Genomic DNA, 24,542 nt, shown 5'->3' with positions numbered 1-24,542 from the left:
TGTTCCTGAGGTTGAGTAGATCACGTTGGTGTATTCATACACCCCATTTGAGCATTGTATGAGAAGTTATTTCATAAGGTTGGTTATGTGCTTTAAAATTAACGTTTTTGTAGTTGTTTCGCATATAGGTGAGACCTATCCCGAGGACGAGCGCGGTCACTCGAGACAAGGGGGTTACGACCCTTCTACATACCAGTGAATGGGCTTTTGGTTTTCCGTATATATCTATATACTTATACTTTTCCCATAAAGTGAATTGAAACATTTATACGTTGCATGCCATGTTTATTATTTGCCATTGAAATACGCATTATTTGTCGCATATGTATATATATATATATGTTTGGTGCCGCGGACAAACAGGTAAGTGCCAGGTGAGTTATGATTTATGTTATGTTTAGTAATGGTTTGAGATGCATAGAGGGCTCATAACCTGCACCCCCGGTGTTAGTGCTCCCGCCCAGAGTTGGGCACAGTCCTTCACGTGATGTTCACCTCCCGCACCACATGCTCATCTTGGATCCAAGTTAGGTGCACAGTCCTATCGTACAAACCACTTTAGATGGTTCCGACTCGTAGGTGACCCGCGATTAGTCGCCCAGCCTTCACGTGATCGTAGCACTTGAGCGTATATATATTACACCCAGTCCTGTCGTACAGACCACTCTAGGTGGTTCTGACTCGTGTGCAGGTACAGTTAGTGAGATAGAGATTTGAGCTCTAGATTCAACCATACAGGTCACGTTAGGTGACTCCGGCTGATAGCTTACATGGCATTGTTTTGATATTCCTGAGCACTTGCATTCTATTTAGAGACATTTGGCATAGCATATTTTCTGAGCATGATTTATGTATATATATATATATGTATTATGTTTTCTGGGAAGTATACAGGTTTTACGGCGAGGGGTTAGAATCTTGTTTATGAAATGGTTTTTGAAAAGCTTTGTTTTTGTCCACTCACACTTTTGTTTTGCGCCCCTCCAGGTTCTAGTTGGCTAGCACTTTTGGTGGCTCCCCAGAGGATTTTCCCCGGCATATCTGACAGATCATCACCAGTGTAGGACCACCTTCGGGTGTGTTTATGTAGTGTTGTTTCTCCCGGACTGCATTAGGTCTTCGTGCTCTGAACTTTATTTTTCACACTTACGCTTGCACATGTATGTTATTACTTTGTGTAAAGCTGGATTTTATTTATTCGTACATTTATTATTATTATTTTATTTAGCTTCCACACTGTGCACATGGTTACGTCACTTCAACGTGACGGCCAGCATGCCCTGATCTCGGTCGAGGTGTGTCAAAAGTCGTTCAATTTCTACGACTTGATGATCATGACTGTTGGATTTGTGAAAAAAAAATTTGAAAAAGTTATTCATGTGCCACGTGGCACGGTTTGGACCGTCGGATTCAATAATAAAGAAAATCAACGGTCAAGATTAATCTAATCATTAAAAGTGTAATATAAAAAAAAAGAATATGGGGAAAAAAATACAAAATAGGAAAAGAATTAAATTTTTTATAGTATAATTATCCAACCATCTTCTTCATTCGCCTTTTATTTTTAATTAATGCTTTTTCTTCCAATTTAATTGATGCTTTTTTGTACTATTATTATTATTATTATTTTCTTTGTATTTAAAATTAAATTATTAAAGTTAAATAAAGAGTTTTATTTAAAAAAAAAACAAACAAACAAACAATCAAAGTAGATATATAGACACACTCACAAGGCATAGTAATCGCAATTGCACTTACTTTTATTTTTACCTATGCCAAACGAATGAACTTGTACAATTTCAAAAATCGATTTACATGCCCCTGCCCTTGCCCTAGAAACAGTTGGACTTATTTTAGTGATTTTTTAGAACAAAAAGGGCAAAAGAATACTAAGAATAAAATATCATATTATTAAAACTGACCCAATATAGCTCCTACCCCAAATACAAAAAAAGTGAAGAAAAACCCTAAACCTTCTCGTCAAGCTCGACTCTACCGCTGAAGCCCCTCTTCTCTCTCTGTCTCCAATGGCTGTGAGTAATTTTTTCTGCATCAATTTTTCTCCATCACATTTGAATTTTCTTAAACTACTATGGATATTTAATTTACTGGGTTTTTTCGAACTGCTATTTCATGTTTCTGAGTTTTCCAATTTCTCCCTAAAATATACGATCTCTTTGAGGATTTTTGAATGCTCATGATTTCTTATTGGGTCGTTGAAATTAAATGCAAGTTTTGGAAAGGTTCCATTTTGTAACCAAACTTTGTTCCTTTGGAGATTTTTTGTTTTAGGAGAAATTCGGGTTTGTTAATTTGTAATTTAGTACTTGTGTGATATGGAAGTATGTATGTATGTTTCAATTCATGATGTTGTCTATGGTAGATTATAAAACAGTGTTGAAGTAGGGTAAATTGCACGAAAATATCATTGAAATCCGTCCCGTGTTTAACTAGCAGTTGATGAGTAAAATCTGAGCATTCTGTCCTCCAAAATATTTGTATGTGCTAATATAAATTAAATTCACTTGTTCAACTTAAAGGCGTGCTTCGGATTTTGATACTTTTGGTTATTTGCATAATGCAGACAATACCAGTTAACCCGAAGCCGTTCTTGAATAATCTGACTGGAAAGACTGTCATTGTGAAACTTAAATGGGGAATGGAGTACAAAGGTATGTTGCGTACGGTTCTGTAAAAGTATTGGATACTTATGCCGTGTTTTCTTTTGTTTCCTCGGGCAAATTACTTTAATTATCCCATGCTTAGTGTATTCCTAATCCTGTTTTATGCCTCAATTCAGGTTTTCTTGTCTCGACAGATGCCTATATGAACTTGCAGGTACTATTGTAAACTTCAACTTTTTGTTTTTTTTCTTTCCTTTTGTTTTTTTTTTTTTTTTTTTCAGTGAGATATAAATTTGAAGCTGATGGATGTGTTTAATATTGACATCTTATATGCATAGTTGGCAAACACTGAAGAATATATTGATGGGCAATCCACTGGAAATCTTGGAGAGATTTTGATAAGGTGAGTTCATTTGAATGCTTTGAACTTCGTAGCTATATTCTTCCTTGGAATTCCATGGTCTGGATGTGCTTTGTATTTTATTTTTGCTAGTTTTGTAGCATATAGTATGACTTTTTTTTTCCTATAAAGCACATATGACATGTAATGTATAGGAACCACAAATGACATAGGGAGTGTGAAGGCTGACAGGGGACTTTGATCAGTCCCTAACTGAATGAAGCAGGCAATCGCTGCCTGTACATTCCAAAAGTTAACGTCGCTATCGATTACTGTTAATGTTGATGGTCCTCCCAGCTCTCATTGAGAGCTCCTCCGTTGATGGTGGTGTCATATCCTATTGCCTTGTGGAGCAGTGTCACTGCCTTTATCATTTGGGATTGGCCATGAGACCAACATTTTGTTTTCTAATTTTACACATAACATATGGAGTAACTTTGAAGCTTCCAATGGATTTGGTCAACAATGTATTATAGTGTCTTGTATATTGTGATTCATACAAATCTCTCTGAACGGAGTGTGACGAGGGACATTGATCAGTCCCTAACTGAACGGAGCAGGCAATCAATACCTGTACATACCAAAAGTTAACGTCACATATCAAGTACTGTTAACGTTGATGGTCCTCCCAGCTCTTGTTGGGAGCTCCTCCGTTGATGGTAGTGTCATATCCTATTGCCTTGTGGAGCAGTGTCACTGCCTTTGCCATTTGGGATTGGCCATTAGACCAATATTTTGTTTTCAAATTTTACAACTAACATATGGAGTAACTTTGAAGCTTCCATTGGATTTGGTCAACAATGTTTTAGAGGAATGTCTAATTTATTGTGATTCATACAAATATTTCTGAACGGAGTGTGACGGGGGACATTGATCACTGATCAGTCCCCAACTGAATGGAGCTGTCAATCAATGCTTGTACATTCCAAAAGTTAACGTTGCATATCAAGTACTGTTAACATTTACGGTCCTTTCAGCTCTTGTTAGGAGCTCCTCCGTCGATGGTGGTGTCATATCCTATCACCTTGTGGAGCAGTCACTGCCTTTACCACTTGGGGTTGGCCATGAGACCAACCTTTTGTTTTCTAATTCTACAAATAACATATGGAGTAAATTTGAAGCTTCCGCAGGATTTGGCCAACAATGAATTAGAGGAGTGTCTAGTCTATTTTGATTTTATCTACATTAAAAGGCTGCAATAGTAATCACACGACTCTCTCTCTCTCTCTCTCTCTCTCTCTCTCTCTCTCTCTCTCTGTAGAACATAGTACGTAGTTACCAGTCTAATTAACTCTTTGCGTACCTCGGCTCTTCTTATCACGGTGTTCAAATTTCAATAGAGAATGTTCTGGTCTAGAGTATGTAAACTTACTTTCAAACAAAGAAAAAGGGTATATTGACATAATTATGAACACCCCTTGAGTAAGAAAGTTGGGAACATATGAAAGAAGATAATACAATAGTCGAGTGTTAATTCGATGAGAGCGTTTGAAGAGAAGGTTGAGCTTAGAGATAACTAGTGGAGTTGATCATGGTCTACAAAAGTTGCAATAGTGTGGATCACGTAGTAGTTTATTCTGCTAGAGTCCATATGTGGCAGGAGACCTCTTGGGGTCTAGAGAAGCCTAATATTTGTTGATTCAGAAATGTCATTCGATCATTCATTTTGGGCATTTGTATTTCTTTCCCTTTGTATCGTAGGATTTTAGTGAGATTTGTAACAAATTGCTCTGTAGTTAAGGACAATAGATAATTCGAGTTCTCAAATTTCTAGTCTATAAAATCCGTTTCCTCAGCGAATAAGATAGGGGATGTGTCCACATGAAACACAATGGACATACATTCATGAACCGTAGTTTTCAATGAGTAAATAATCTTTTCGTGTTTCCTTCTGCAGATGCAATAATGTTCTTTATCTTCGTGGGGTGCCAGAGGATGAAGAAATTGAAGATGCTGAACAGGAATGAGTTTTGCAGCAGTGATCGTGCTTGAAAAACAGTACTTTGGTAACCAATATTTTTTCTCTACTTCTGCTGTTGCTTTTCTTCTTTTCACCTGGAGTGGTTAGATTGTATTTGTATTGAATGTAGAGGTGGGTATCCTACTATCCTTGGATATTAAATCGACATGCCTGTGCCATTTAAAAAGGGCTGTAACTGACAAATGGTTCTCTAACTTGAAAGAGATTGTTTGCAAGACCATGTGAGTTGAAATGAAACCTTTTTGGTTATTCGCTGAGCTAAAATTGACGCATGGTTTTGCAGGATCGTAATTTTTAGTTTCATCGACTTTGTTGATGAATTGCGTTTTATTAAGAGTTAATAGTGGTAAGACAGTTGAGACCGCCCGAGTAGTAGCACGTAGACAACATTGTGGATCATGTGTAAATCCTTGATCACTGGTAATTACATTTCTTTTTGCAGCTTCCTATGTGATGCATCTAATGTTCTACTGTATCCGCCTCCGGCAACTTTCGAAGTGAATGATACTCAATATGTGACTTTTAAGTGACTACTTCTAGTTCAAAGGGCTTGTTTGGGATGCAACCCCCAAATCTTCACAAGTAGATATGTGAAAGGGGTAAACAGTTACTATTTTCCTCCAAACTTATTAGAAAAAAAAAAAAAAAAAAAAGAAAAAAACGCACGAGATCATTTTTCACCCGAGCTATGAGCAAAATAGCATAGGCATTGAATTTATTTTTTTTTATTTTTTTTAATATACAAACTATTTCTACATTAAATTCATCTAAACAAGGACAATGATTTGAACTTGGTTGCAGACGAGCATACTTTTGAAAACCATACACATTTTTCAGTGGAACGGGGCCGAACAACTTGGTTCGGCGAGGTCCTTCAAAACTTGAATTTAACTTTCAGCTCCTGCGCACCACATGTTTCTTAATATTCGGTTCTAGTGTACCGAATGAAAACACAATTTGCAAAATCTGATGAAAATCGTAAATATTTTAACGAAACTGAAAAAGTCAACCTCATACTGAATAGGCTAGAAAGAGAGGATTCAATATTTACACAAGTGGTAGTTTATCCTAGTAGTTAAGTTTTTCTCTTATTTTGTCCTCGTTTCAAACCCTTTTTCTGCTCTCAATGTAGGATACCGTTTGTAATAAAATAAATATTTAAAATACGAGAAAATTGTAGTAATGGTCCTCCAATTTCAACCCAATTGGAGTAATGATCACTCAGCTAAAAATTCATGCCTATTGGTGCCTTAACTCAACAAAACCTAAAGTTTTGTTAACTCCATTAGAACTTTTGTCATGTATGTGAGGCTTAATCAAGAGGTTAATATGGAAAATCAAATGAGAAAAATTGTAGCAATGATCCCTTAATTTTAACCCAATTGGTGAAATTGTCTCTCAACTTTAGCCAAATTGGAGATATGGTCCCTCAACTTTAATCCAATTGGAGCAATGGTTTCTCAACTAAAAATAAACATAATAAAAATATAGAATTTGTTTCATTAAATCTCAATGTTCATTTCACGTTGCATTGAATACAACGTACTAGTACTGTAACTTTTCGACAAAAAGTAGTTTGGCTTCAATTGTCATTTTATATCAAGTGGTATCCTACATATTTTAAATATTTATTAGTTGTTAGTTGTTAATGTGGCATCTCACATTTTATATCAAGTGGTATCCTACATATTTTAAATATTTATTAGTTGTTAGTTGTTAATGTGGCATCTCACCTGTGTGAGGACTTGCATACCACAAGCGTCGGTCACTAGCATTCACCTTTACAACAACAAACACTTGAACTCCCATCATTCAATCATTCCAACTTCCTCTCAAAGTCAAAAACTCATCTGCCCTTCCAATTTAGCATTTGGTGCTTCTTGACTTGGAACGCCATGTAAATATTATATAAATGTCATCATCAAAGGATTGGACCCAACAAAAATGTCCCCATCTCTCTGTCCACCCTGCCCCAATTCCCAGCGCTGTTGTCGGTCGTCGACTCGTGTGTGGGTCATTTCCAACCGCCAGCCATAGCACTGCCCATTGCACTAAATCGAGTAGTTCCTCACCTAAAACTGGTGCTTGAAGTAAAGTGCGAAGACATCATCCTCATGTCCCAGTGAAAAATGACAATTGAAAATTACTTTTTCTTTTTTGAACAAACGATATTATCTACGCTAAGAGAATGGTGTGAATTAAACCTCATAATGAGCTAACAATAGCGTGGTTTAAATTTACCTTTGGCGAGAAACGAACCTAAAACCTCTTACTTAAAAGTGAAGAGAAATACCACTAAATGTAGTGCTAAGTGGCGACAATTGAAAATCCCTCACACATGACGGACTGCGTGGTCTTAAATTTGCTGAAAATTTTATTTTTTTAATTTCTTTATGTGATAGAAGGACGTCACCATTAACATATGCCCGTCATTGCAGGTAAGGAGGAGTAGTTTCTGGTTGAGCTTCTGGCGGACCTAACCCCCTTCATTTTATTTTACATTCTAATTTGTTTTGGAGCGTAGCTATAATACCTCATGACTTTAAGTGCACCGTAATATTAACGGAGTAGATAAAGATGATGACAGTATAAAGTTTGTTTTAAATCTCACTTGTTTATTTTACTTTGTACTGATCGCAACGTGATATTGTAGATATTCTGCTTGTAGTGAACCGTTATCATCGCATATAAATTGTTTTTATTTTTTCAATTCTTTAGTTGCTGAAGTTCAAATTGTTATATTATTTTCCTAAAAGATTGTTGAATTATTTATGCTTTATGTCAATTGTGGCAGCCGGAAATTTATATTCTTAAATAATTAGTTCAATTATCAAAGAAAAATACATTATTTGTCCAAATTTTCTGCGTCAGTATGGACTACTAAGGGCTGGTTTGGTATTGCTATACTTTGAAAAAAAAACTGATTCTGCTGTGCTGTGAGAATAAGCAGCTGTAAAATAAAGCAGCAGAGTGTTTGGTAAACTTTTTTGTAAAAGTGCTTTTGAAAAAAAAAGGCAGTATTATAGTGTTTGGTAAACTTTTATGTAAAACAAATGTGAAAAAAAACCGGTTTTTCAAAGCTGGGTTTTGCAGCTTCTTCTTGTTGGCTTTTTTTCACCCAAAACTGTGAAACAAAGCTGAAGCCTTCAATGTTTACCAAACACAAAAACAGCTCCCAGCTTTTTTTGATATCAGCTTTTTTTCAGAATTACCTCAGTACCAAACCAGGCCTAAGTCAGAAGGGGTTGCAAGAATTTCTGCATCAGTATGGGGATCTGATGGATCTTTGCAACTGTTAGATCTAGCATAAAATAGAAGAGATGATAACTTGCACTCAGCATAGATATGATCCATATAATACAATTACAGAGAAGAATGAAACAACATTTGACTGTCATTTGAACCTTCTTGTAGGTTCATACGAGGAAAATTAGAGACACATAAAACCTGGTTCCTATTTATAATTATAATTATTATTATTATACATATCGGCAATATATATAAATTACACGAACAAAATAATTCTACATATTGGATAAATACCGTAGGGTAAAAAGAATCACAGAACCGAGTTGCTGTAATCACAAGAAGACCAATTGTTCTTCCAAGGCTGGCAAAGGGAAGGCGTCCGAAAAATCCCTCCCGTAATGTGTTCATCCCGAACTTCTCCTCAGCAGATAAATAATTTCTAGGGATCTTACTCTAACAGATAGAGGAGGAACTGTTACCACACATCACGCAGATATCTTCCGTTCATTTGCAGATTTTTCACCAGGCTCTCGGCTTTGGAGCTGTCCATGCATCCCTGAAATCAAATAAACAATAACCGGCTTAGTACTGCATAAAATTACAATGATCGAATAGATTTTACCGCAGTTGTGAAAATTACAATGCCGGCAAGAATAGGTTTTCCAGGTACTGCATCAAATTACAGTCCTGTATCCGCCGGTTTTGTTTTATATTAACTTCATTGGTCCCGACAACAGGGATCTATATGATATGCAGCCACAAAGATGTGGTAGGTGGTTTTAGTTTGTCACATTCATAATTGGTAGGTGACAATTGCAACCACATTTATCAAACCAGTAATTCATATGCACGCATATTCGCACACCTGCTCCTGCACGATTGTGTGAAGAGTCCGGTGGACATCCCTGGCCATGCCCTTAGCATCACCACAAACGTAAATATAACCTCCCTGAGATATCATGTTCCAGACGTCTGACGCCTATACACAAGCCGAACAATGTCGTTAACATCTCAAATTAACCGAAAGAAAAACGTCAAACTGTTAAAGTATGTAGGCAAGAGAAGGTGCCAAACCTTCTGCATCATTCTATGCTGCACATATTCCTTGGTGGGTCCCTGACGTGAGAATGCAACCACCAGCTCAGAAAGTGCACCGGTTGCTAAAAAGTTGTTCAGCTCATCTTCGTAAATGTAATCCTGCAATATTAGGAGTACATCAATTATCAAATGCCAGAATCAAATTAGGCAAGCAACCCAGCACGCACTGACGCTCACCCGCCAGAACCATAAATAGATCTTTCTAGAGCATACTTACCATTTGACTATTTCTACATCCAAAGAATAATGTGGAGGATCCCAATTCCGCTCCATCTTCTTTAAGAGCCAATCTTTCCTGAAATGGTGAATCCATAATAACTTATAGTTTGCTCGGATACTGTAACTTATAAAGAGTGATAAGAAAAGTGAGTGGAAATCAAGTTAGCCAATAAATACCTGCAGGAAACCCCTGAATGGAGCAAATCCGGTTCCAGGACCAATCATAAGAATAGGTACTTTAGTATCGGCAGGAAGTTTGAAGTTGGATTGTCGAACAAAAATGGGTGCCCAGCTACAGTCATCGCTCTTCTCCAAAGGAATGGAATTCTGCAAAAGGATTAAAGAGAGAAAATTGGCATCCATTCGAAATTAAAAGTTACTAAGAAAGCCGAACAGAAGTAACACAACTAAGTTTAAATCAACGCAAATGACATGCAGGAACAATGGCTTAAAATAAGCATATGTACAATCCCAGAAGAAGACAAGTGATTCTAGAGTAAAGACAGCTCAGATACAAAAACAAGTCTGCCACAATGGTTAAGCTCTTCTTGAGGAACAAGAATGCAAAAAGAAAACAAGTAAATTACCTTCATCCAGGTTGAACACACTCCTTTGTGGATCCTTCCTGCTCGTGTTTTCTCATGAACTAAAGCACAAGTAACGTGAATTCTAGAAGACGCCATCCTGTGGAACATATTTGTAACAAGTACTTGATCACGTACATGTTAAATAAGATGTAAAACAAAAATTCAACCACAGAAAGTGATAAAGAAAAGTCACTTTATCTCATAGCATTCCTCCATTTCAATAGATAGTCCTTTTTGTCTGAAGGAAACTCTTGGTATCTCAAATTGAGTTACTAATACGGAAAAGAGACAATTTGAGAGGAGAGAAGCAAGAAGAAAGAAACATTTACCTTGGGGATGATGAGATTGAATAGTATCTAGGCTGCAATCTTGGAGCGACTGCCGCGAAGAAGACACCAAGCGGAGGCTTGGCTGATGGAAATTCAGCCATGACCTCAAGAAGGCTTCTCTGACTTGCAACCACCCATTGTGCATATTCATCCTGTGCAAGCTTACAATAAGATGTTAGATACTGACAAACATCTAACAATTAGAAATTGGTGACGTAATATTAAGAGAGGTACTTAGTAGTTGGTTCATATCAAAGTACAAATTATATTACCTTCCCAGCTGGCGAAGCAAGATGTCTTAATTGATCAGCTTCAGTTGGGTCAGATGCATGTGCTGCTAAAGCGAGTAAGGCAGACTTTTTCGGAGAATTTAAAACATCAGCATATCGAGTTAGTGCTGTTCTTAGTGTGCATGGTGGGAAGGGAGGTGTCAAGGAGCTTCCACTTAGTGGTGTGCCATCCTCTCTATCAGTGTGTATTGAGAAGTATATTTCTGGGGACAAACCCAACAAACTTAGCGCCTCTTCCACAACTTCAGGAAGATTCTCACAGTAAACACCAACATGATCCCCAGTTTCGTATCTGAGAAGGACAAAAAGAACAGGCATGCATTAACCACCATGGGTAAGCAGTGGGCATTTCACTTTCAACATTATTTTAAAGCTTAAAACAGCTTGCATTCTCATAAACAAGGGGATAATACGCCTTGGAAAAGCAACTTACGTAAGTCCAGTGCCAGAAATATCAAATTCGAGATGGGTGCAAGAACGATCAGATGCAGGAGTATGAAGTTCTCTTCTGACAGCCACATTAGCTCTACATGTAGCAAAAAGTATGTCAAATAACAGATACCAGAAAGTTATAAAACAAGTTGCAGTCTTAGTCTTAGAAATATAAAAGATTATTTCATCTTTGTTACCTGCATGGATGTTGGGCATCAATGACAGCATGACCATTTGCATTATTCCAGCTCTTACTTTCAACTGATGCATCTGCAGCATCCTTAATTATAACTCGATACTCCAATACAGCGGCAGTGTACGGTGTAGAAACAGGTGACTTGACATCATCCTCATCTCGAAGCAACTGATCCAACTCAGGCCACATCAACTCTCGCCTAGAAGAGCAACAATGTAGAAATGTATGAGATTTTAATAAATAATTGATGAAAGATTATGATCTCAAGCGATTAACTCAAATGATTATCAAACTTCTTCATACCATGCAGAGAAGTCATCCTCAATGCATTGATCATCATCTCCAAGACCGACTTTAACAAGTCGCTTCCCACCTGAATGTGGTAACATTCTCGTTAGCTAACAGGAAACTGGAATGTGAATAAGTAAATGATAACTATGAACCAACTCTAAGCTAGAGTGCAAAAATCAACAACTCGATCGAGGATAAAGCTACATCATAGCAATGTGAATCATCTCAGAATGGCAAATGGTCACACTCCAACACAATTTTCATCATAACGGAACAAAACAAAAGTACCCAAAATAACATGAAGGCAAAAAAATAAAATGTAAAGGCATACCCTGTGCAGCGAGGATCTCATCCACAACCACGGCAACCTGATTAACAACAATAAAAATACAAATCAAAACAGCCAAAGAAAACAGAATAATGTAAACTAGAATTCAAGCTCCAAATGGTAGAGTGACATGAATATTGGCTTTACTTATAATCAGAATTGCATTGCAAACCTTATTGAAATGCTCATACTGCCTGTTTCCGAGGCCAAACACTCCGTAGTGAAGATTCTTAAGCCACTCCCCTCTCTCTTCACCCTACAACAATCACCACAATTCGCAATTATAACCAAACATTCTAATTAATTTCAATCCAAAATCGAATTTCACACCACCACCTGAAAAACTTTGTTAATTACAATCCAAGAAATCAAAATTTACCTCTGTAAACCATTTGTAAAACCTTGCAGCGTTGTCGGTTGGCTCACCGTCACCATATCTGCATCCACCACCAATCAAACATGTCATTTACGAAACCCAAAAATCAAACTAAATCATAAAAATTATAAAAAATCTAGTTGAATTCGGAACTTACGTGGCCAGGAAGAAAAATGCCAAGCTCTCATTCTTCAATTTCTCCTCATATGCTTCGTCATCGGCAGCGTAATCATCCTACCAAGTACACACAACTCCATTCAATCTCATGATCTCCAATATAATTTTACAAAAAATACACCAAATAATCAATATACTTGCGAAGCATACCAAATCAACAACTTTGAATGTGACCTTCTCGTATCGAGCTTTTGCTTCCTCGGCCAAAGCCTGCATTTTTGAACCAAAGGAAACGTTGAGACAACGAAACGACGCCGTCGAACAAGTAGAAGCAAAGCATGAAAGGAACTAATAACAGAGCAAAAGTATCGATTGAAATTGAAGTGTTGATGGTAAAAGCAGACCTTGGCGAAGCCTTCGGCGGTACCAGTCTGAGTGCCGAAGAAGATGGTGACCTTCCTGCTGCCGTCGTCGACCTCCTCCGGCTCCGGCTCCAGCACGATGAGGGGCTTGGGATGCTGGAGGACTCGAGGCTGCTTCTGGGAACTGGATCGCCGCAAGACCAAAACGACGACGCAGCCGATGAGGACGGCAATGGAAGTGGTCAGGATCATGACGAACTCGCGGTTCTCGAGAATGACTGAGGTGACTTGGGCCCCGGAGAAGTCGGCGGAGGCGTTGGCGGGGTCCATCTTGCCCTTGATGATTGCCGCCATCAGATCCAAGGGTGAGACTTTCATCGAGTTGGAAGAGGACTCCATCTGAAAAGAAGCTGATTGGTAGCTGCTAAAGACGATGTGGTGCCCGGAATCCGGTGGCGGCAACGGAGGTGTGAGAAAAGGAGTTGTCGGATTCCGGTGACGGGAGAGTAATTTTAGCGGGGAGTTTTGGTGGTTGGGGTAGTTGGAGAGAGAGGGAAATTCCGCGTGAGGGGAAGGAGGGAAGGGAGTGGGTTTATAAACGAGGCTGGTGTGCGTGTGTTGGCTGCGAAGGTGTGACGGAACCAAACGCCTACCAAACCAGACTGGTCAAATGCACCTAACGCTAACCATGGTTAAGTCCATACCTTTTTTTTACCATTTTTTTTTTCTAAATTTTTATTTTCTGTGGACGATATGTTATTTGTACAAAATACATCTCAATTATGAGAGATGGATTCGAATTTGAGAGCAAATGCATCTAAATTATGAAGGGAAAATTCAAATTTGGATGCTAATTCCGGACATGCTTTTCTTTTAACTTTTTTTGATCAAATAATTTATTAACATACTCGGAACACCAACATCAAGTAATGATTTGGCTAAACTCATATTTACTTTAATTTTCTTTCTTTTGATCGAGTATCATTTTATGATACTCAAAACATCGTTGTTTGATGTTATTATGTCGTCCACCTATACTATAACATGCAACATAAAAACATTATATGAAGATTTGGCTAAACCCTGATTTGCTTTCTTTTTTCTTTTTTGAAGCGAGTAATTTGTTATGGAACTCAAAATGTTGTCACGTATGTCATTGTCTATCTATATTATGACACGTAACGAAAAAACATGAGTTAGGAAAATTTCATTTTGATGGTGATGAATTGGTAAGAGTAAAATGATGATAATAAAGTGAAACGAGTGGAGAGATTTGAACAAGAATAATAACTATGGTAATGGCATTGTGTATTGGTGTGGTGAGATGGTGGTGGTTTAGTGCGGCATGACACGCTCCTTCCTGTCGTTTTCTAATTTCTATGCGAGGAGGAAACAATACACAACCGGAAGAAAGATGCCTTAGGGTGTTTTGTGCGTTTGATGGAAAGGAAAAAAAATAAAATAATATTATTATTATCTTTTTCTTAGTCTTTTGTCATTCCCTTGCGGGATGGCATCTCAAAGTTGATTAGCGAGATCCCCAAAAGAGGAGGAAAAGTTTCAACAAGGAGCTCGTCAACCAGGCACGAGAAACATGTGAACTCGTAACTCTTTAACAATTCGGTTATGTGTATTGGGATGATTGGTCTAAAAACTCAATTATTTGTTTTTTTTAGTTGGTATGTGCTTCATTTTGGACTCAAATCTCATATTGAAACTTAAAATTTGGTCCCAACTTCAGCGGATACTTGCCTGTAAGTTTTAGTTTTTGGTGCATTAGAGAACTTTAGACTCGTATTTAGACTCAAATATAGGATTGAAGTCCAAATTTTCCGATGTATTGGAGATGCTAACCAATAAAGATACCAAAAGTGCATAACTAATAGGTTATTTTTTATGGAACACTTCTCATAATTTTGGTCATCTATTATCTCTTAAGGTAGTGCTTTTCACCTCACGCCTTATTAATTTTTGTCAATTAATCTTATTTAATTCATTCTATCAACGGTCAGAAATTGAGAGGGAATGTAAGAGGTAAAAATGGGTATGTAAATATATAGCACCACCTCTTATTTGTTCAATCCAAAAGCTAGAAAAAATGTGCAAAAACAGAAAATGAAAGTGCATAATAAATCAGCTCCTTTATCAAATAAATAAATTGAATAAAAAAGACTTGTACCAGTTCATGAGGTGGATACCCCTTTCAAATAACATGTTTTTATCATACAAGTTCATAATCGGAACAGTTTAATTTTTTTAATCATTATATAAAGATTATTCTTATAAAAATTCATTTGAATTGGCGATCATTTAGTCATCTAAATCTATCATATAAATGGATAGTTTATCAAAAATGTGTAACTTGGCACCAACATCGTCAATTGGTTCCACACTCATTATATGATGATTAAGAAATTAAAAGGTTTTGAATAGGAAATAAATGAACAATTCATCACAAAAATGTAACTTGGAACCAAAACCGTCTATTGGTTCCACACTCATTATATGATGATTAAGAAGTTAAACAGTTTTGGTTATGAATTGTGTACAGTAAAAATATGTTACTACATGTGGAAATATGTATTCGCATAAAGTGAATACAAGTATTCCCTTATATACAAAAGGTCGTGATTTTTCCATTGGGATTTTGTGCTCAATCTCGGCCACATCTTTTAATATTGCTTGTATTTAATAAAAATGAAAATCAATATGACATGGGTTGAGAAACATAATTCCCAACGAGAAATACCATAAAGATTATTTTAAAGTGAGACTCATTATAAACTTTCCACCAGACATAATTTTCGTACTAATATTATAAAATATTGTGTCAAAAACATAAGGTGACAGAGAGTTTATGAAAGTTTAATTTTGTAAAAAGTCTCCTTAATGTTTGTCTTCTCCCAACAATCTAATGAGATTCCAGAGTGGACGGAATTCATTGAAAATTTGAACGACACCAACTGTGTTGTAATCCGTGGAGGGAAGCCATTCACGTGAACCCATGCCATTGCCATTAGTTCATGAGCTAGACAAAATGTGTGAAAATGTCAAACATTCAACACGTTGTCGGATGGATCGACAACTGCCATGTATATATTATTAAATCCCACATCGGCAGTAGAAAAAGAGAAGTAACAGTTTAGATACATTAACTCTACTTAACTAATATCGAGGTTTTTTATGATAAAATTTTACATCTAACGAATTGTGCAGGTGGTAATTACCAATTTGGGGACAGTATCAGTCTCGTTGGAAGTGGGTCTTTGGCCCGTCTCTCTGATAATTCTACACGGTATCAGAGCCAAAAAGTTGACTCGTACTACCATGTGATGGGTGGTCCCCGCAATGATGGTGGGTCCCTTGACCCTGCGTGTAAGGTGAGTTCTCTTGGCTTCACGTGGTTACTAATGTGTGGATCTCCTATATGTGATTCACTAATTGAGTCTCATGTGAGGAGGTGTGTTCAATCCTACATTGGCTGTAGAAAAAGAGAAGTAATAATTAAAATACATTAACCCTAGTCTAATTAATACTAAAGATGGTGCAGGTGGTAATTACAAAATTAAGGACAATATCAATATTGTTAAAATAAATCTTTGACCTGTTTCTCTAATCATTCTACATATATATGTGCATATATATATATATATATATGCTGTATGTAGCCGTAGTCTGGTTCTGGTTGTAAGTTGTAAAACCTGAGTTTGTATTATTATTATTCAATCAGATCTTCAATGTTGAAGATGATTGGTGGTAGGTGGACGCGCATGGTGCGGTGCCCCTCTCTCCACCTATCACTATTAACTTCCATTTGCTAAAACTCTGTGGTACTGTAATTGGGATTTGGTTTGCATCCGAATCCTTTTTGTAAGAATTTTAGGGATCTTTACATTTTATCTGCTCATTGTATATTATGTGGTAAAAAATTATTATAAATTTTTTATTTAAAATTAAACACAAATAGTACCTAACGAAAACTGACCGCAAGATGGATAAATGAACAGATAAAATGTGATGATCCTAGAACTCGGAAATGACCATCATCCCTATAATTGGCCAGCCCCCACTTCCCTACATGGATTCCCATTTTCTTTTTGAAAAAATCAAGACTAAGTCGTACTACTTTCCTTATAGTTATTTTTATGAATTCGAAAAAATTGACGGTTTATCGTTAGAATGTTATTTGCTATCATAATTGTTGATTTATTTAACACCTTTAGATAGCTAAATAGCATCCAAATCGAATGTATTTTTCTAGAATGATAAAGAGAATAAATAATTCTAATTACGACGTTAGTAAAAGATAATTTTAACACGGCCACACCTTTCATGAGGACTTGAGTTAATTCCAACGGTTTTGGTGGTTTTCATTGTTAACTTTGATCAAACTAGTGACTTATTCCAAAGATGATCAGTCTGCTGCCTCATAAGTGCGAGTCTTTGTCACTTTGGTTTGTCTTCATTTAGTTGAGTTGATCCTTTGTCAAACCTTTCTGAACAAGTTTTGAGGCGTTAATAACACTTGTTACTTATTAGTTTCTTTTAATTTTTGAAGGATTGATATATTTGTTAGTCCTCATATTATTATTTTTTTATGGGTAATTAGATTATTTGGACTATCATTAAATAAGCTCTCGTTTTCAACCAAATTGTCACTTATGCCCTTAAATAACGTTGAATAATATGTACAAAATTAAGATCTTAGTAACTTAATCATACACATATCTTCTCACTTACACCTCATAACTTATTTATGTTAAATTAAGGGAATTGTTATTAGCACTCTAAAAATCTCATTTGACACTCCAAACTTTCCATAATTAGAAAGAAAAATACACTTAAGAGGAGTGTAAAATGAGATTTTTAGAGTGCAAATAACAATTTCCTAAATTAATACTTCCTAACTTGAATCACAGGCATAATATGTTCTATAATATGTGATACAACGATAAGAATAACCAAGCAGTGTTATACGATAACCGAGGGCCAAAGGGCTCATTTTAGCCTTGTCACAAAAAACCGTCTCCAACCGAGGTCCAAAGGGTCAAACACAATTTATTATTTCAAAACTACAACTTAAATTCAAATCTAACGGCTAAGTGACGTCAGCTAGCCGTTGGATTTGAACCAAATTTTGTAAAATAGAAGTTATAGGAAAAAAAAAATAGAATGGAAATCTGATAGTTTTAAGCAAAATTATGGACAGCTCTCTGGCCCTTTCAAATTCCATGGGGCCCACGAGCCCCCTGTCTAGCCCTCTGTTAGAGATGATTTTCGGGCTATTTTCGATTATTTGGACCCTTCGGTTGGAGATGGCATAAGACCTTGTGCTGCCGTGCGGATTAATAAGATACACAAATAAAATAGTCAAAGTCCAAGGCCTTACCATAATTTATTTATTCCTATTTATTTTTATAATGAAATAATAATAATTATCAATAATGTGTGATTGATACGGTCAAAGGCCCTCGAAAATCATTTAACTATTCTTAAGAAGATGCGCATCGAGCTCTAATCAAACCTGCAGGTCAATTTGGACTTGAACAGCTTTGCCTTCTTCTCCTTATTTTCCCTATAATTGTTCATATTATATACGTGCATATGCATGTATGATGTATAGGCACAGCATTTGACACACTTGAGAGTATGAATTTCATATCGAAGAGCTAAGAGACTTTGTAAGTGTTTATAAAGAGTTTGGTTATTTTTAATTTGTCAATTGGCTTTATGGTAAAATCTCAATTTTTTTTTCATGCTATCAGAATAGTTTGATCCATGTGTGAAACTCAACGGTCACACGTGCTCCACTTCATCTAATTTTGTGTTGTTCACGTGTTAAGCTTAAAAAATCATTACATGTAATGGAGCGTATTGAGAATATATGAATTTCACGTCGAAAAGAAAAAAACATGCATGTGTATTATAAAAAATTAAAGTACTCCCCATATTGCTATTGAATCAGTTCATGTTATGACGTTCTGAAGCCAAAAAATATTAATTCTTTGTTTCTAAGCTCATCTTTTGAATTTTTTTTTTTCGCCCCTTTTGTAATTCAGCCCTTGATTTTAAAGTAGATATACCTTATAATCAGCATAAGGTCAAGACAGTTGATGATCTTTGCCCTATAAATAAATGAGAATATACGATATATTTGCTAGTACAAAAGAACAAAAAACAAAAACAAAAGAATTATATATATTGACGTGTATATTGTATCCTTGCATGCATGCACGGTGTGCGAGAGATACTATATAGTTGTTGTCCACGAACCCGAATTATATTAAGTGAATTGAAAACAGAGAGAGAGAGAATAAAATCACACACAAATACAAAATAATCAAATATATAATACATAACCTCGTACCATATGAATCATGGAAATAGAGAGACCGGTATAGTTGTCAAGTTTTAGGTCGATCCAAAATTGTAAATATTACCTCGACATTTTTGAAACACAAAGGACTCAATCCCCGCCTCTACAAATCTTGCTTATCATGTTATGACCTTCAATTGATAATATTTAATCATTTCTTTGGATATATGTATCTCACTCCTCACGAATTGCGTATCTTAATCTTACAAATATATAATTGAAACATATCAAATCAGAAACTGTTTAGTCATTTAAATATATGAAACATATCGACGGTGTAAGTACCAGTAACATCTTTTCATTGTTTCATTTCCTCTTCATAATTATAAAGTATTACCATACACAAATTACAATCATAATTTGATTTATAATTTGAACAAATTACAATCATAATTTGATTTATAATTTGAACGTGATGTACAGGTGTTTTAATCTTTTTAAAATCATATTTTAAGTTTAAAAAAGAAGCTAATGAAGAAGTTGTGCAAACACAAAGTTCATGTTCTTTTTTAAAGAGTGTTAAAGAAAATATAAAGGAAAACTAATGAAAATGGTTTGAAAACTTTGAGTTTTAATGATAAAGACAAAATAAAGGGTAAAGTAAACAGTATCAGAATTGATTTTTTAGTGTAAAAATATGATTTTTCGTTAAAGTGAACAGTACCGTAGATTTTTCGTTAAAACTTCCAATATATAATACTATTTTCTCTGCATATCCACTTTCCAGCAAACCAACCACCCTCCTTTTATTGACAGGTGCAAATTATTGCTGTAGAAAATCCAGAAGAATCACCATGAGGAAGATCTAGAATATCATCTTGGTCTCAAAATTGGTTGATTTCCTGCTGGCCAATAACAAGCCCCATTTATAGTTGTCACATATATATGCCCTAGCTCTCATGCTATTTAATGTAATTCACATGTTATAATGTACGTTTGTGGAGCAAAATCCTTCAAGACAACCATTGCTGTCAATTAAATAATCATGGGAGACGACGTGATGTCACCAGCTATATTCACCAGTCACCATATTCACTGACACACCTCGATCCGGAAAGTCCACTTGGACTCCAAATTGAGTTGTGCTGGTCGACACCAAGAGGGTGACGAAGCCATAAAGTATAGTGATGTGGGAAAATGTGAATAAATTTAAATCTAAAAGTACCTAAATACGAGAGTGCGCTGTGAGCGGAAATGAACCCATTTCACACGTGATGTCAGAGCATAAGTAAAGTACAGTAGAGTTGATTGAGAATCATACCATTGAAGGTAATCTCTAATACCAAGATTTGCCACGAATCCTCGTCGATAAGAAAGCCCAACAAAAAAAAAAAAAAAAAACCTGGAGGGTGAAAACAAAGCAAGGGTGAGTGGCCATGGAAATAAAATTTTAATAAAAACCTTCTAAATCATTATAACCCCTCGCTGTGACACCTGTAGAGTTTCAAAAAAAAAAAATCATACCACGTATCAATGTAAAATCAAAATTATATCAACAGTAAATCCATAAATATACCACAACACATCATCTCATGAGCAATATAAATAATCATGTGCTCAATAAATCAATACTAGCACGTAAGTCGGAGTCACCTATAGCGACCTGTACAACAAGTTGGGTGTAAATAAATACACTCACCTTGGATCCAAGGTAGGTGCCAGCCTGTCGTACAAACCACATTAGGTGATTCCAACTCATAGATGACTTGCGATACTTCGCACAACCTTTACCGCCTGGACCGGGACGTAACATTCACACACACATATTATATACAATGAAATTAATAAAATGATTTTCATATGCGCCACATGTGTCATATGCTGCCCGCCGCCCTTTGACTCCATCATACATGTATTGTGTGCTTGTTGTGTGACCAATTCTATGAGAAACTTTACAACCAACCATCAGCCATCTCATATCATTATTTTTCGAGAAAACTAGAATTCTCTTGCACTTTTTTAATACTCTTTAAATCAAACATTGGTTCTCTTTTGATATTTGATTAGAATGCCTAAATGATAGCCATGTCAACAATTTTATATTTATTTAGGTTACATGTCATTATTGTGTTTTTTTTTTTTTTGGGACATGCTATCCACACACCCCAAATTACTTCTCACACACCCCTTGTTAATTTCTATCCATTGATCTTCTTCAATTCATCTGATCCGACAGCTGAAATTTAGAAGGGTGTGTGAGAAGTAATATGAGATGTGTGGATATCACACCTTTTTTTTTTAAAATTTAAAATGTTAATTATTAATTTCCATATATATCCTTTTAGGCTGATATATTTCTGTACATGGCCTTTTTTGTAGGAAGACATATGGTTTGGTGGTAGTGTTTCCAAGAATTCTTCTCCCACGTTTGAATTCTGTGATCCTCATTTTTGAATTCTGTGATGCTCATATGAATATCATTTTCTAATGCTCCCTTGTGGTCATACGAACGATTGCTATTCTTTTGTACATCCTTGTCTTCTTCTTTTTTCTTTTTTTCTTCTCTTTTTTCAAACAAATCTATAAGTTCAGCCTGTTAAAGTCACATAATTGAACTCAAGTCGCAGAAAAACTTGGCTGCAATAGTTAGGATTTTCCTAATCCTTCCTTCTTGAAAAGAAGTATTTTTCTTTTCCGCAGACACCAAAAGATTGAATATGGCAGACAGAAGAATGCTTGGTTGATAAATAACGAGTTATACAAGGTAGCTACTTAAATGGTAGAATTTGATTGAGGCATCTCTGCGGCAGGCGTCGTTCCACACTGGAGCTAGGAGCCACCAATCTCAGTGCTCTGCTAGAATGAGTGCGAACGTTCAGCCAATGAGTTGGGGGCGGCAGACTCCAACCTTCTTTATGTCAGTATCAATCACCAGGCTTGAATTCCGAAAGTTTTGCCTTCCCATTCACTGTCAACAACGAGAACGTCTTTGTACCAGTCATTGTCTTGTTTTGGCAAATTGGTTATGTATGTGTCCTGTTGAAGACTTGCACTCGCTCGGAAGTAGCGGTGCTCGGTATTCTGAAGAATCGTGTCCTGAATTTCGAGTTCTGCTCCATGCCATTAATTGAGAAGTTTGAAACTTGTGATGATCTAAAACGACGTTGGAGAATGCAGATCCAGGTACCACGGATGAATCCTAGTATGCAGCCACTTTAAAGTTGAAGGATATGGAAGAGGAGCGAACACATCCTCACCGGTCTCCCACCCAAGGGTGTAGCAGTTGAGGATATTTCACCCTTCTCTAGCGAAGGTGTCATAGTCCTCTTGGTTACGAATTCTTATCATGGGCGGCTCGTACATGGTGTCATAGTTGTGGCTGGGGCTAGTTGCACACTAAAAGAAGCCATTTTGCTCCCAAAAAAATGAAGAGTAAAGTCAGAACTTAAAATTTGAAGGAAGTTGGGAATTTTCAAAGCTTTTTGCAAAGAGAGAACCTAGAGGATTTGGATGTGGCGAAGATAAATGAGAGGGGAGATGTAGATATTTATGGACAAAATAATAGAATTTCATAATCATCGACTCCAGAGCTATTTGCTTCTAGATTCGTGATCCAACAGTTGAATCCTTTCGAAAAAGTAAAAATTCGTTCCTCAATTTTTGTGAACATGCGATGTGAGGGCTTTCCATACATGTCTTAATTAGATTTGACATTCGTGTCGTATTTTTCGTGTTCAACTCTTCCTTGAACATTGCATACAAAGAAATGGAAACAGATATTAAGATATCAATCTATAAACTGAACCGGTGTTGCGTGCTTAACTTACATACAAAATAATAATAAAATGAATGCAAACTTTGCTGAACCAGAGGAGTTTAGAAATCAGAAACAAAGTACTGAATCCACTAAATTCATAGTTAAGAAAAATGAAAATCACTGTATAAAAGAATATCTATCAATAAAATAGAAATAAATAGTTAAATACCCAACATTAAACTGAAAAATCAGCACAAGATTTGTAACTAATTAGCACAACATTAAACTGAAAATCAACCAAATAAGAACCGACCTTTCCTTCCAATGCTTCAACTACAACAAGGGCCTTGTCCACTGCACGAGGGAGGAGAAAAGAGAGACTGAAAGAGGCTACATACAGCGGGAGAGAAGGGCTAGGAAAAACAGACGGCGGGATCGGGAGAGAGGGTTACTAGAGTGGGGAGAGAGAAAGGGATTAGGGCTTTTGTTTTGATCAAATGGTAAAATTGGAAAATAATGGAATAGAGAAGAGGTTTTTTCGTCCAAAAAAGTTCTAATAATATAAGTGAAATAGAATCCAACGGTACATATTTACTCTTATTTATCTTACGGCTGTTATTTAAGTAAAGTCTTTAATAGTTTTTTAATTAATGTAGAAGTGTAAAAAATATATAAATTGTCACATCCCGGCCCGGGCGGCACCACTTCCCGGGCCCACTCCACCACCGTAGCACGATATTGTCCGCTTTGGGCTTACCATTCCCTCACGGTTTTGTTTTTGGGAACTCACACGAGAACTTCCCGATGGGTCACCCATCCTGGGAGTGCTCTCGCGCGCTACTCGCTTAACTTTCGGAGTTCCAATGGAACCCGAAGCCAGTGAGCTCCCAAAAGGCCTCGTGCTAGGTAGGGATGGGAATATACATATAAGGATCAATCCCCTGGGTGATGTGGGATGTCACATAAATGCTTGTAATGACAAGTTTTACAACTTTCGTGAAGAGCTTAACTTCGAAATTCTCCACTATAATCATATAAATCATAGATCAAAATTTAACCATTGATTGTTGTTTACATTTACGCTTCATTTTTCTGATCAAATTTTGTTTTTTCGGATTTTCTTTTTTGAAAACATGATCTATTAGAGGATGCAAGAAGATGAACGGTTTGGATTGTTGATTTTATGTTCAGAGTTTTACAGTTAGTGAAAATATTGTTTGATGTTTATAAAGTTTCTACAAACTATATGACATCAACTCATATTTCAGTTAATCGCAAATATCGAAACGTGATATTAAAGATCTAAGCCATTCATCTTCTTACATCCGCCAAATGATCATGTTTTCAAAAAAGAAAATTTAAAAAATGAAATTCAGTAAGAAGAATAAAGCGTAAATGACAAACGAGTTTATGGATTATAATGTTGGATTTCGAAGCTAACCCTTCATGAAAGTTGTACAGCTTGTCAGTATGAGTGATTGTATACATATTACATTTTTTACACTTCTACAATAATTATTATTAATTTTATTAATTTTGCCCTCAAATAAAAAACATTATTCATGAGGGTTTGGAGGATTTTAAAAATCT

The 24,542-nt window shown here is 36.3% G+C and overlaps 2 protein-coding genes across 2 annotated transcripts; one reads left to right on the top strand and one right to left on the bottom strand.

Annotated features, from left to right (window-relative positions):
* The first annotated feature begins 1,893 nt into the window (after nucleotides 1-1,893).
* On the top strand, nucleotides 1,894-5,254 carry LOC137737420 (putative small nuclear ribonucleoprotein F). The gene is made up of 5 exons (XM_068476881.2): nucleotides 1,894-2,033; nucleotides 2,585-2,672; nucleotides 2,801-2,838; nucleotides 2,963-3,027; nucleotides 4,922-5,254. The coding sequence occupies exons 1-5, from the start codon at nucleotides 2,028-2,030 to the stop codon at nucleotides 4,989-4,991; spliced, it is 267 nt and encodes an 88-aa protein (XP_068332982.1). The 5' UTR covers nucleotides 1,894-2,027; the 3' UTR covers nucleotides 4,992-5,254.
* Nucleotides 5,255-8,324: 3,070 nt separating this feature from the next.
* LOC137736987 (NADPH--cytochrome P450 reductase 2) lies at nucleotides 8,325-13,463 on the bottom strand. Its single transcript, XM_068476321.2, has 17 exons — nucleotides 12,922-13,463; nucleotides 12,728-12,787; nucleotides 12,558-12,634; nucleotides 12,404-12,461; nucleotides 12,197-12,280; nucleotides 12,028-12,064; nucleotides 11,709-11,778; nucleotides 11,407-11,604; nucleotides 11,211-11,303; nucleotides 10,760-11,069; nucleotides 10,488-10,639; nucleotides 10,159-10,255; nucleotides 9,749-9,898; nucleotides 9,570-9,647; nucleotides 9,329-9,451; nucleotides 9,120-9,233; nucleotides 8,325-8,810 (listed from the first exon to the last, which is right to left on the bottom strand). Exons 1-17 carry the CDS (start codon nucleotides 13,276-13,278, stop codon nucleotides 8,730-8,732), a joined length of 2,139 nt encoding a protein of 712 aa, XP_068332422.1. The 5' UTR covers nucleotides 13,279-13,463; the 3' UTR covers nucleotides 8,325-8,729.
* Between the last annotated feature and the right edge of the window lie 11,079 nt (nucleotides 13,464-24,542).

Source organism: Pyrus communis, chromosome 13, assembly GCF_041283825.1.
Source record: "Pyrus communis isolate YQ-2024b chromosome 13, ASM4128382v1, whole genome shotgun sequence".
NCBI lineage: Eukaryota > Viridiplantae > Streptophyta > Magnoliopsida > Rosales > Rosaceae > Pyrus > Pyrus communis.
Note: the sequence above shows the minus strand (reverse complement) of the source record. Positions and strands in the feature narration are given on the sequence as shown.

Bases quoted from the DNA above. Each gene is read 5' to 3' on its own strand.
- LOC137737420 (XM_068476881.2), top strand. The intron at 2,673-2,800 runs GTATGTTGCGTA...GCCTCAATTCAG, and splicing joins ATGGGGAATGGAGTACAAAG to GTTTTCTTGTCTCGACAGAT. The intron at 3,028-4,921 runs GTGAGTTCATTT...TTCCTTCTGCAG, and splicing joins CTTGGAGAGATTTTGATAAG to ATGCAATAATGTTCTTTATC.
- LOC137736987 (XM_068476321.2), bottom strand. From the start codon at position 13,278: ATGGAGTCCTCTTCCAACTCGATGAAAGTCTCACCCTTGGATCTGATG. The intron at 12,281-12,403 runs GTAAATTTTGAT...TGATTGTTGTAG, and splicing joins TTTACAAATGGTTTACAGAG to GGTGAAGAGAGAGGGGAGTG. The intron at 9,648-9,748 runs GTATTTATTGGC...TCACCATTTCAG, and splicing joins CATTCAGGGGTTTCCTGCAG to GAAAGATTGGCTCTTAAAGA.